Genomic DNA, 13,724 nt, shown 5'->3' on the forward strand with positions numbered 1-13,724 from the left:
CAGTCTGACTCTGAAACCTTCTCTCTGGTGATACTTGAAGCTGGGTTTGCGTTTTGAGACATTTGTTTGGGCAGCGTTTCTTTATCTTACGGACAGTTTCAAATGCTCCGAGGATAACTACTGCTAGGTACATCCACCGAAACAACCCGATACCTGGCTATCTCTTCCTTCAAGCCAAAGGTTTCCAGAAAAAATATTTCTGCGCTTTGGTACTGGTTTTGACATGGGATTTTTAACATGCTTTCGAAGTTCTCTTAATGTAAAAAGAAAGTAAAAAACAGAAAGCTGTTGGTGTGTTAAAACACCTGAGGTGTAAATGTAGCAGCTTCCCAGTGCATGCTCTAAACATTCGTCTCCTGACCGGGTCCGTCAGCAGTCCACGTTCTGTCCTTTCTGTGGCATTTTGCGCATTTTTCTTCTTTCTCACCCTGTTAGGGATCCCGAAGATCATTGTTTTCTGTGCTTAAAGGCGACTTTACGACTCCCCTAGAGCAACCCACATGAGAGAGTCAATGTGTTGTATTTCAAAGATATATATAAAAATGCAAAAGTAATTATTTGGTAATAGAAAAATAATTTAGCAGTGGTTACAGGCAGATTTTCTTAATCTGATCTTGTTTGCATTTATGCTTTGTAAGCTTAAGATTTAAAACATCTTTTTTTTGTGTATGTCTGTGACTATTTGGTGTAAGGAAAATAATAGTCCATAACGTAAGATGGTGGCCACATCTAAGCCCTGAGTTTCTATCCATTTATGTTACTCTTTCGGTAGATTTCTTTAAGGTGATGTGCCCTCTGTCTGGACTAAAACTGGCTTTAGGTTACTTGTTTTGGTTTGAAGTTTACATATCCTTGATCATTTTGAATCAAAGTGATAGGAGCCGTATAGGAAGTTTGCGTACGTATTTCTCCCCCGTCTGAATAAAATTGATACACACGTGGAATTTTCAGGTAAGCTGAGCCCTGCGAGCCGACCGGGTTTACAGTTCCACGGCTCAGCAGGTGCTATGCGGGAATTTGATGTTTTACTCTGAGGCATCTCTTTGACCTTGTTCACAGCGGCAAGTCGGGCAGTGGCAGAACTGTAGCTGGTGTAAACCGTCATGACTGCATGAGATCTGTGAGTGAAGAGCCACAGCACGGTTTTCCCCGCTATGATAAATCGTACGTTCCTGTTGATGCTTCATGAACACTTACAGAAGATTTGCTCACTGTTAAGTTTGTGTCACTTCCTATCATTCAGCAAGTATTCTTCCAACGCGCTAGGCAAGCTCTTTATGCCGACAACACTTTTTCACTTCTTCTTACAAGTTCTGGACCCTGAAAAAAAGCAAAATATCTAATGAGCGATAGAGTCAGGAAGACGATGTACTCGTTCACAGGTGAAATGAGTGTGGCGGCCTTAAGTAATGTTTTATTATCTTTGCCAGTTGTGTACAAACACTGGATATGCGCAGCGCATATACATACATCCCTGTTTAGTATGCATTTTGCTTTTACTCTTCAGCTCAGATGACCTTAGAAGACTTGGCATTTGTCAGGAAAGTACTGAAACCTAGCTTTATTAGGAAGAGTTACTAGAAGGGTTCTTGGCACATACGCTGTTCAGGTGTATTCAGAGGTGCAAATTTCAAGTTAATGGAAGAGATAAATTTCTGTATTTTATCATTTAAAGCAAAGCAAGGCAAAGACTTAGGAAAAGAGAGAGAGCATGACTCAAGGGTCATGGACGGTTTGTTAAACTTCCGTTGAGGAATATAGGGAAGGGAGAGAGATGAGAAGTAGACAAAAGCAGACTACTGGAGGGTGAAGAGAAGCCCAAGTAGGTCAGCAGTGTGAAGCTCAGTGAGCTAAAATAACATAGGACAGACAAGAGGAAAACAGAAGTAGGGAGAACAAACAGGGAAAACGCTTTCACCTAAAACTCAAATATATCCTTTCCCTCCCTATTGCAGAGGAACTTCTCAAGAGAAGTTCGGTTAAGAACTGTTAGCCAGGGCAAGACCTTTCCCTCTATCCTTCAACGGTGCAAGTCCCAGTGACTCCCCAGAAGCAACGGATGTAGCTGAGCTCTGTAGTTATAAATTGCTGGGCATAAACACAAGACTAAATCGACAAATTCTCTCATGATCATTCAACTGGTACACGCACCCGCTTGCGCAGGCAATAAAGTTTGTCTTTGGAAATGCAACTGCAGGAATTCTGGCTAGCCAGGCTTCGCTTTTTGCCGCTTAATGCGGAAATTTACTCTTGCGTATACTCTGCGTTTAGGTTCCGATTCAGAACGTACGGGTGAGAACAGAAACGATACCTCTTTCGCAAAACAGGCCTCATGGTTTTCCTCTTTGCAGCACCGTTCCCTCATGGCAGTAAAGGCGGCCGTGACCGAAGTCAGCTGTCCCTGTGTGATCTGGGGCTTGTATTTGATGAGGTTGATGAGCATCCTGCAAGGATAGGAAAGCAAGCCCTGTGAAGCTGGCAGGTAAGCACAAGCTTCTCAAGCGTTAGTCCTGCCAAGTCTCGGTTTTGTGGCTGCCCACTTCCTTTCTACAATTTTTTCACTTTTATTCACCACCCAGATACGTATTTGCAGCCGGGAGCAAAGATGCGCCCCGTTCCCCGGTGAAATAAAGTATCAGTACTCATTTTTGGAGTTGCTCCACCATGAATATCTTGAATAAACCGTGCAGGTGGCTTATGTCTTGTGCACCGCTCCGGGGAGCCAGAGCAGGATGGGTTCACCACAGCACCAATCATTGGCCAAAGAGGGTTTTTTCCCATGCAATGATGGTGGAGTGGGGGCAAGCGTACAAGTTTTTTCTGTCCAAGGCAGCCAAACACCTGAGCCTTTCAGAGACTGAAGGAGTGCATGGGATGAGGGAAAATGTATGGGCTTTCCCGCTCTGGGAAATGAGCCCCTGTCAGGCCATAAAACTCTGGCCCTACTTCGGGCAGTAGCTTCCTCGTACCTGTTTCTGCAGTGCCTTGTGCAGTTCCCGTAAAGGACGGCGGGAGGGCGTTTTGATCAGTCCTAACCTTGGACACCTATTGCTTCCGTGCTGCTGCTGTGTACACCGGTGTGGCTACCCACCTCTGAAAGTGACTTCCTTTTAATCAAAGGAAGGTAAGTATAGGTTGAACCAGGTAGCAGAAGCAACTGGGACTAGCTTGAGAGGAAAGAAAAGGAGCTGGGAAGAGGGGCCGAGGGGTGTATGGCTGTTTTTCCACAGCATATTGCAGAACAAGAAGGCCAGACCACATGGACAAGGGAAGGGTGAGCCTTGCCCGGGTAAGAGTTCTAAACACAGGGGTAGCAGAGTAAAACAGGCATGTCTTTCTTACTCCTGCTTCTTGTGCTGTAACTTTTCCTCTTCAGTCGTACACAAGTCTTCATGGAAAGTGAACAGACCAGGAGTCAATGATAAGGGCACATAATTCTCATCAATTTCTAATTTCCCCATGCATGGCCTCCTGAGAGCATAGGAGCTACTACAGCAGTGGCAAACTCCTGGGTTTATAGGGTTGGTCAGGTGTCTTCTACATATTTCTCCAAGCACGAGATCCAGCTGTACCAAAAGAGGTGGAAAAAAAAAAAATACATTACGGTTTCATTTTCAAAAATCCCTGAAACACACACTGCTCTTAGTAAAGTTACAAAAAGTAACTTGACAATTTAAGGTAAGCCTTGTTTGTAAGATAAATAACTGTTTTATTGTTCACCTGAATGCTGACTTTGGTCAGTGCAAAGATGGCTCAGATTTTTCTTAATAAATATGTATATCTGGTTTTAGGGACTGTCCTTTGCACAGAGAAATGATGAGATTTCTTCCTAAAAGCATGCTAGTGTTTGATTTGTGCTCATCAGCAGGGTTTCTGTGGGTATGTTAAGCTGTTCTAGTAAAGGGGATGTTGTACAAAAGGGTGTCTGGAGGACAGGCTGAAGCTTTTTAAGTACTTAGGCTTATGGGCCGGGAGAATTCTTGTGGAAGAGCTCTACAAAATTGACCTCGGACAAGAAAGCCTTCGCTTCAGGGGAACAGGGTCAGATTGGCCGCACTGCGTAACCGGTAACTGCCTAGGACTAGCCTGGCCCTTTCCTGATCCTCCTGCAGTTTGATTCAGGCATTAACTTCCCCAATGCCGAGTTGGGCTTACTTCAGGCGCGTGTCTGGAAGTACACCTTCAGGCCAGCTCGAGAACTCTGTGAACACTCTTCTCATTTACCTGTACTCCAAGCTCTTGGACACTGCAGGCAGCAGAATTGCTGGCAGAGTGTCAAGAAAAAGTCAGATTGAGATAAGTAAGAAAAATACTCACGTTTTCCTCAGCACAAGGCAGTAGCTTGTCCTGGCTCAGCTGGCAGCATTTGGAGCCGATTGTAGTCATTTGCTTGGTGAATTTTATCAGCTCTGCAGATGTTAGCTGAGGCATCTTCTTGGTGAAGCTCATGAGGAGCCTGAAATTGTAATTTCTTTGATGTTGGTGTTGTCGTTCCACCAGGCAGCAGTGAGCAAGCCACTGCCTTCGCACGCGTAAAGCTCCGTCCGAGCCGCACAGAACACTCACTAGTATGAGGCTGGGACTAAGCCCGGTGTTTACAAACTCACGTAAGCGAGTGTAAGTGAGCTCGGTTTGAGCTCTCTCCTTTTTCTGACCAGTCTCTTACCAGGCTAAACAAATAAAAGTACTGATAACATTGCCAGTTATGTGTCGGTGGGCCCTCTCAGGAGGTGGTACTAAGTTTTTCCCACATTCCTCATTTCCCTGGGAGTGTAGGCAGCTTGTCTAAGAGCAAAACTGAACTTGAGTGACTTCTTGGCAGATTAGATGGGGACAGAAGATAAGCTCAAAAAAGGTCATTTCTTTTTTTCTTTTCAAAAAACTGTGCTTATTAACCATCATGGGCAAGAAAATCTTTTCAACTGATAGAACAGGCAGAAGCAGCCCAGCAGGTTTCTTGGAAACCTCTAGTTCCAAAGGTCTTTTAAAGATCAAACGTGCTTGGGAGCGCAGAAAGCCCAATGTATCTCCCTCGAGAACGCTAGCTGAAGCCTAACTTCATGTACAGAAGCAGTTGAGAGGTTTCACTGGGATTGCTTATTACATACTTTAAGTTAGGCACGTGCTCATTAACAATGCAAATCGGGGCCAGACTTCCTCCAGGAGGCTTGTGCCTGCATGTTGCAGTGAAGCGTAGTATATGGTTCAACTAGTCCGGTTTCGCTCCGTCTAGTGTAGTGAGATTTCTGTTACCATTGTTAGTGTTTACACCTGCGGCAGGAGCCCGACAGAGAGAAGTCTTTTGCAAAAGACACAGCTCCTGTCTCTAGGCCAAATTTATGACTCCTAAGTTACAGCTCACAGCTCAAAATGCAGCTGTAAAGCAAGAACGTCATAGGAAACATGGTCGGGAGGTTGGCCAAGTTCTCACTTCACTGCTGCATGAGTTGGGTTAAGGAGAGAACTCGTGAGAGGCCAGATCATTGTCTCGGAAAAGATAAAACAAAATGCTAGGAGCCGTTAATGAACCGCTCCAAATGTTCAAGTGGTGCCTTTTAGCGTAGCTTTTTTGACACGCGTGGCTTTACTCCAGCCCGAGCTGTGCCTAGCTGGCACAGGAGTAACAGAAGTATATAAAAAAGTAATACTCGTTTTGGAAGTAGTAATCTCCCTTCTCCTTGTAGATGTCACAGCTTGTCTTCATGACGCTTTCAGTTTCGTAAATATGTTTCTTCAGTTCTTCCTCCTGACAAAAATAAATGAATTTGAGGAGTCATTGACGCAGGGGGAATGCAGAATGCTCTACTGCCCCACGATAAGGCGTGGATATCTATAGCTACCTCTCACCTCATATAAACCACCCATTTTTAATGCCATTAGAAGGTCCTCATCTGTCTGCAACCCCTGTAAATCGCCCAAAAACGATAAACGTCCACCTTCAATCACCTTGAACTACTTAATTCTGTATCGCTGATGGAACGCTAGCTCAGGGAGACGGGGTGGCTCCTAACTTCGGGTATTTACACCGATACTTTTATCTGAGACAATTACCATAAGCGCCTTTTGCATTTGTGAGAGCACAACAGGCACCGCTAGGGAGCCCGAAAGAGAGCAGGGCTCAGGGGAATGCTAGTTCCACCTCCTTCCCTGGAGGGATTTGAATTTCTTCGCAATGGAAGATTGCGAAGGCCCTGTTGATGCTTTTTCCGTATGGGAATCACTCGGGCCTTGTAATATTTGCCTTTGTAAAATTTGTGAAGTTTGGGCTTGTTGCAGGAGCTGTGGGTACTTGCTCTAGACCTGGAGCAGGGCTATTCACTATCTGGCTGGATTCAGTCGTGTGCCGGCATGCTGGAATCCATCAGTACGTTGTGTGAAGCCTCAGGGCACCCACCCCTCTGCTGCAGCAGTCGTCTGGAGCACCAGCTTTGCAGCACTCTTTCAGTAGGTCCTCGTATCCTTTACCAATTCTTAAAAGCATCTGAGCAGAAAATTCAGGGTGTCTCCTGGAATACTCGTAGAGAAACCTGCAAGGTGTGGAGTATCGGGAATTAGAGATAAGCCAAAACAGCTGTCCTCAAGAGGGCAGGGATGGCGAGGACAGCAGGGGTGCTTCTGGAATGGTTTTCTCTGACGTCCAGTGGAACACGGAGCATTTCAAAGCATCTCGGCCTGGTACTGAACCTGAACAGAACATGGCTGCCTGACCAGAGCATTGCCTGCGCAAGTCCTGTGCACCTAACAGCCCCAGCTCAGCGTTAGGTTGGGTCAAGCATAGCCTGGAGCTTTGTGGGGCTTGGGCTTTTGCTCTTTTTGAATCCTATCTTAAATGATAACAAAATAGTCTCAGTAACAGACCCATTTCTCAGTAGAAGCTGAAAAGATTAGCTCTGCTGAAGCAGTGACCCTACGCAGCAGTTGTGCCCAATCTATTAGCTGCACTTGGCATAAATGGGAGGGATGTTTATTTGCAGTGAATTCTCTGTCTTTGGGACTTTTGCTGTTTCTGTTGCAGCCTGTGGCATTCTTGCCCAAGTTTACTACAGGTAAGATCAGAGCTTTCTTGCACAAAGGAACGCGGCTAGAACAGCAAGCGACAGATTCTGTCTGAATCAAAACATGGGTATGACTTAAAAAGGGTTTCTGAACTCCCACTTAAGAGTAGATCAAAGCTATGTTTGGGCCCGCGATCCGAACCGATAGTACCTCAATTTCACACGCATTTTTGCAGTTTTGTCTCTGACATAACACTCGTGCCCTGTTCTGCATTTGTTCCCATTCCGTACCCCCGAGGGTTGAGCGGTGTTTTTTACTGAGATCGATTTGCACAGTGTCCCGTGCCTGTATGCTCATTGAGCAGATTAATCTGAGGCTGATGAGCTGGGCTTTAACGTCCAAAGTGTCATCTTTTGACCCAAGTACTGCAACAGCAAAATTGAAGAGTAGAGGAAGACCCACATTACCTGGCTAAGTGTGTATCTTTTTCCTGGGCAAAACGTTCACATGTTCCCTTGTCTTCTATGAACTCCCTGACGTGAGGGGTCAAGTCTGCAGGTTTGTCATCATTTTCTGCATTAACTATGCATTCGCTTCTTTGCAACAGAGGCTTTTCACAGCACTTCTTAATTTTACTTGATATGATGTCTTGGTTGGTGCAGACATAGTGTAGGATCTTTTCCTGTAAGGAGAAAAGGGAAGGCAGGGCGTGTTAGCAGATTTTGGGGGTTTTAGGGTTGGGTGGGTTTTTGGTTTGTTTTTTTGGATCTGTGTTTTTATATCTGTTTTACAGATGGAGAATGTGACTCCCAAAGAGGAGAGATGGCTGGCCAAAGCTGGGCAACAGCCAACTGGCAGAACAAGGAAGAAGACCGCAGTCCTGTGGAACTCTTCGCTGCAGTCCCTGGCTTGCTCTTTGATAGGTGCCGCTAAGTAACCACCTAAACCGTGGACCGTCTAGCTGGACACCACAGACAAGCGGTGAGATAAAGGGTTTGGTAGGTTAGAAGAAGGCAGAGAACAGAGGATGGGCAGATGCTGTCTTCTAGCAAAAGCTGCACGGAAAATACATGGTGCAGCTAGGAGCTGCAACCAAACCCGCTGAAGCAGCGTTGGGCCATTTGAGTCACAAAGTGATCTTCACACCAGGCAAAGTCACACAGGAGAATCAACCAGGTGTGTAGACTGAAGAGTTAAACTCCAGTTTTGGAGAGCTGTCAGTACAGCACAGGAGGAAAAACAAATGTGACAACAACAACAAAAAATGCATTCCATTTCTGCAAACACAGAAATATTAAATGAGTTTTACCCTGTCATGCATGCAGTCCAGCATATCTCCACGACAGCAGTCCCTGTGCATGTTAGCAACATCCATCACAAGTTTGGTAACGGTAATAAAATCAGCTTTAGGGAATTTTTGGCTTATCTGAGCAAGTTTCCTACAACAAAGAAAAATAGTTATTGTTTATATTCACAGTGTGAGACTGTGATAGCTACCATCACTCTTCTGTGGAAGGGGTATCCAAACTGCTCAGGAATGGTCTTTGCCTGCTCCCATCAAAGTTAACAAATAAATGTCCCTTGAAGCCAATAGCTGACGTATTCAGAGTTACCGAAGGATCCTAGGTGAAGTTCAGTGTTCGATGGTGGAAAGAAGTGTGGTAGGTGAGCATGAAATTACAGGAGCAACCTTGTGTCAAAAATGGTTAAGAAAGGTGACTTGTGTTTTGTTCACAATCACTCTAACCACAGAGAGACCAGTTCATTTCGAACTTCAGCTTTAGACCTTGACAGCTAATGGCAGTTCGTAAAGAAAGGGTGGCAGCTGTCATGCATACATGGGTATTCCTGATCTGTATTCCTTATTAGATGCTACTCGTGGCCTGCACACAAAAAAGACACAGCTGCTATTCGAGGTCGCTGTACTGAGTGCGGGTGGGGACCCAGCCACAGCTAACATGCAACATCCACGCTTTATTTCAAAGTACCAATAATCACAGGGAAGACTCACAGAGCCTTTAAGGTCCTTTCGCCAAACTTCTTCAAGATTGCACACGTGTGTTCCTGCCTTAGGCCATCTTCTTTTACTGGCTTCACCACCTTGGGTACCTGGTAAAAAGAAGATGCAGGTGGTAAAAGTGGAAGAAAAACCAAGACAATTCTTTACGCTAAAGCTGCTGCGGCGATGGGTTTTTTAAGGGGGGTTCTTTTAATAGTGAAAGAAAATTGCTGCCCGGGCTGCAATATGAACTAAGAGTTGTGCTTGCTATTTAATCCCCAGCATTTATTAAGTTTTCTGTGAGCAGAAACCAGAACCCTTTTAGACAATATTTCAATGGTTGCTCATTAAGACACTAACGCCCGGCGGTGGAATACCTGTCTCCGAAAGCATTCCTCCAGGTTATGAGTGGGGTCTTCAGCACTTCTGCAGCAGTTCTTCATCATCTCCTCGTACCGGAGAGCGACAGAAAGGATCGTTGGGGCGTAGAGGAAAGGATGCCTTCGGGAAACCTCGTAGATAAAACTAAACCCGAGCGAGAAAAGCCTTTAGTTTCAGAGTAAGGCTTTACAAGCAGGGGGCAGCATCCACCATCTATTAAAACAATAGCTACTAAAAGTGACTCTCCTTCCCTCCCACCAACAAGCTGCTTAGTGTGGTACTTATCTGGGAAATTCTTGCAAAATTCTGACAGGGCTGACGTTTTCCTGGAAATTGAAGTTTCAAGTCCTGTCAGTTCTGCCTTAGAGGCAGCAAAACATGTGCTGGGCTTTTAAGGAAGGACTACAGTGAGGCCCTTCGTTTCGGATGAGTCTTTTACGCAGACTACAATAAAATAGGCCAGATGATTGTTTTTCATTTGGTCCTATATCTAAGGCAGGAGGTGGCAAAACAGGTTTCGCCTAAAGACAGTTACAGCTAGATGAATTATGCAAGTAATTCATATTAGGGAGAAAAAACAAGTACAAGGTTACAGAGAACCTTGGGCTGAACTTTCTGGTTGAGACTGCATTTGCTCTCTCTAGGCTCATAACCGCCATATCTAGGCAACGAATCTATGATTTATTTACTTACTATCCTGTTAATGAATGTTGATGCTGTGAATGATTTTTGCAGGCGGCTTCAGCATTTGGCCTTTCAAAAGGAGAAATGAACCCTCTCGAATTTTTGAGGGAGAGGAAGCAGTCATTTCTTTTAGGATCCTGTTTAGCACAGCAGTCGGTAAATGTGGGAAGATTTTCCTCCTGGCATATTGTATCGAGGAAAATGCTGTCCTGTGAAAAAATAGAAAAAAATTAACTTGTGTGAGGATTCTGTTTTACTCCTGTGAGCTCTCTAAGGAGGCTACTTTAAGCCAACGAGCCCCGACATTCATAAACTCACAATTCCTCTCTTTATTACCTCCTGCTTTGATGGCAGTGAAAATCAGTCTGACCTCTGGAACCCAGAGGTGACAATTTCTCAAACCCTGATACCTACTGTTATTCCAAGAAACACTTCAAAGCGGAACGGTTTTCAAACACTCTGAACTTATAGCATTATCCAGACCCCTTTTCTTGATGAGAGTCAATACGACTGTTCGATTTATATACTGCAGTTTGCAGCACGGCAGGATCCATGTTTTCTAATTACAGTCGGGTTCGTACAACGAAAAGTGTCTTGTTTCTTGTTCATGAAGTCGCGGTGCTCAAGTCCACCTGCCAGTCACACCTCGGCCGGGAACAGTTTTAACTCAGGGTTTGTTTCTGTGTGTCTAACAAATCAGAAATGAGCCGTAACACAGACTGACATTCATGTTTCATGAGTCAATCTGACCGCTCCAGAAGTGTGTTGGAGCAGACGCCGTCAAAACCCAGGAATGTGAGTTAATGGAGTGGAGCAAAAGCCTGTAAACATCATATTTGCTAGAAATACCTAACTTGGCTTCTGAATTTTGTTACACCAGCCATAAAACCACAACTTTCTCAACATCTTTTAGAAAGATACAGGCCAAGGACTTCGAGAGATGCTGTGATACTTGGGGTGGGGGGGGGAGGAAAGGGGCTTTCTTTTCCTCCGCTTCTCTTGAGATACCTTCTAGATCGGAGCCTGGAGAACGAGTCCACGAGGCCAAACATGCATACACAAGGAAGTCACATCTCTTAATAATGTATTTGCGCCTATTTGGAAAAATGCATACCAGGGCTCCGAAATTCTGCAAATGTTTGCCACAGCAGAAGCATCATTGTGCTTACCAAAGGCTTCAGACAATCTGGGCTGTCTCTGGCTGCAGCAGCGCATCTTTTGGCAAGGTCTGTGACGTCTTCAGCCATTTTAACTGCTTTGCCAAACGTGCCTCCTTGCACATACTGAGCAAACATGATCATGGCACTAGAGAAGAACACACAATGTTAAACCTGTTGCAAGCTACCTGAAAATTAATTAGTTAACTTTTACGTGCGAGACAGCGAGAGGATCTGGCAGAACGAGTGAGTGTTTGATTCGCAGTACACGTTCGTTTCCAAATGACATAAGGATGTTCAGCGGCAGCAAATTTGTAAGAAGAGGACGTTTTACCTGGACAACTTACATGGCTTTAAAATTCTTCTCATGCAGCTGAGAAAAACGTTGGCCAATGTCGTTTTTTTGGTCTGAAAAACATGATAATTTCAATAAAAAACGTTTACTAAATGCTTCACCAAATACCTTTTTTTTTGGTGCTGGAGTCTTGGAGAAAGATACTTCAGTGCCTGGGGTACTAGCACAGGGAGTGGCACGGCATAAGATTGAACTTCGTATTTGACTTAAGCACGAGGATGTGAAACTATTTCTTTCTGACCTACGATACAACAGGGCCAATACCATTTCCCTGCCTAGCTCAAGTGTTGCGGGGAAGAATACGCTAAAACCTGGAGGGCGTTCAAAGTACAATGATGCACTTCACATGACTGAATAAGCACCTTAGGAACACCTTTTAACAGTGCCTTAGCTATTTAAAGGTGTGCTTGATCGCTCTTGAGATACAAAAGAAGAAACCTCTGTGCAGAAAACATGGGATAAATTGAGGACTACATCGGCAGGCAAAGCTCCTCAACAATTCAGAGAGCTGCATCCTTCTGTCCGTTTTGTGAACTGGCCCAGAAGAAAACTAATGTGCCCAATCTATGTGAAGAACCTGTGCAAATATCTTTCCTTTGCCACTGAGCCTTTATTAATGGGCAAATCTAACTGCAATAATTTCTTGAGTTCCTTGTTTGCCAGAGAATATTCTGAAAGATCAATTTTAAAATTAGGGGTTTGTTCCCAAACCAGGATGCTACTGTCTCACCCTCCTGTCGGTAGTGCTGAGATCGGTGTAAAAGGATCAAACAGATCAAAGAAATAAGCCAGCTTCTCCGTCCGAGTAATGCCAGGGGGTCAACTGAGACAATAACACGAAATAAGTAACGCAAAAATCGGTTCTGTTTTACATTGTTGGGCCATTTAGTGCATTTGGAATTTATAAAGATGAAAAAGAAGTTGCCTAATGATAACCGTATGTAATGTGAAAGAAGCATCTGAACCGCGCACTGTTGGAGGTTTTCAATTGTGCCATTTCAGGCACTTAACCTTAGTTAAGTGAAGGACGGTCATTGCAGGCTCCTTCAGTTGTCGGTGAAGAGAGAGTAAGGCCCCTCCGAAGGATAAGACATAGCGATAGCTTAACTGAGCTACTCTGAATAGCCACCTGGAGGTAGTAGCCCTCTTGGGACATCTCCGTTTTGCTTCCTCCTGGACTGTGGAGGGAGGCTGGAAAAACCACAGGCTTTACTTTTAGGAGTACCTAAAATCGGTGGCGCAACCACATCCCCGTGGATTAAATTACCCTTCAGTAGACTTCCTCTCAGTAATCACTGGCTGTCCTGCACACTACGTAGATTCTCAAGCCATTAAGAAGCAACGCACCTAAGGCTGATGGCAAAAAATTTATACCGATACAGTTTTGCTGTATATCTCTGACCCATAGGAAAACACCCGTGTAGAAGTGGCAGTGGCAAAGCGAGATACCACATAATCATGCGTGCGAAATTGCAGCCATCGGTATTATACAACAGAATAGAGTAAAAATATGAGACGTGTTCTTACCTATGTCCCGATAACTTCTAGGCAGGGCTTTCACTACGGTAAGGCTCACCAATAAAATAACATAAATTATTGTTCTCCAATTCATACTGTCAGATTTTGGCAGGGGCCTGGCGGGAGCTTGGTTCATCTGTGAAAGGCAGAAAGAATTGAGGAGGAAGAGTTACTTTTGTACTCTCCCAAACGATTTCTGGTTAATCAAAACCCTTTTACTGTCATATATAACGTTAGCCCTTTTGGAATATTCCCACAATAATTAGACATGCCATTATTTGCTCAGTATGATGAAGTGACCAGCTTGTTGCAAAGGACGGACCTTGGGGATTCTTTTTTTCCCCTGAAATTTACACAAATAGAAACTTATCGCACTTCAAACAAGAACTTTAAACACTCCTCGGGCTTTTTATTGTGCATACTGATGCCATCTACTTACAAATTTGTTTAAAGGTGATTGCTGCGCAGAAGATGCCTTCGTAACGCATTGTTGACTGAAAAATCCCAAGTTCAGCTGTTAAACTGATATTTTTGCATCCCTCGGTGCTGTACAAGCTATTTCTTTCTCCCAGCTCCCAAAGCGTCATGGTGAAAAGGCTGAATTAAGTACCCCCTTTAATATTTTTGCAGCGTT

General features: G+C 44.4%; 1 protein-coding gene across 1 annotated transcript; it reads right to left on the bottom strand.

The window, feature by feature from the left end:
- Positions 1-1,275: 1,275 nt before the first annotated feature.
- LOC309404587 (alpha-fetoprotein-like) lies at positions 1,276-13,184 on the bottom strand (the record flags this gene model as incomplete). Its single annotated transcript, XM_081999094.1, has 14 exons — positions 1,276-1,320; positions 2,312-2,444; positions 3,343-3,566; positions 4,318-4,456; positions 5,649-5,746; positions 6,395-6,527; positions 7,464-7,678; positions 8,306-8,435; positions 9,008-9,105; positions 9,373-9,520; positions 10,070-10,269; positions 11,230-11,365; positions 11,565-11,625; positions 13,100-13,184. 14 exons carry the CDS (start codon positions 13,182-13,184, stop codon positions 1,276-1,278), a joined length of 1,845 nt encoding a protein of 614 aa, XP_081855220.1.
- Positions 13,185-13,724: the final 540 nt, after the last annotated feature.

This window comes from Phaethon aethereus, assembly GCF_964289735.1.
Source record: "Phaethon aethereus genome assembly, chromosome: 4".
NCBI lineage: Eukaryota > Metazoa > Chordata > Aves > Phaethontiformes > Phaethontidae > Phaethon > Phaethon aethereus.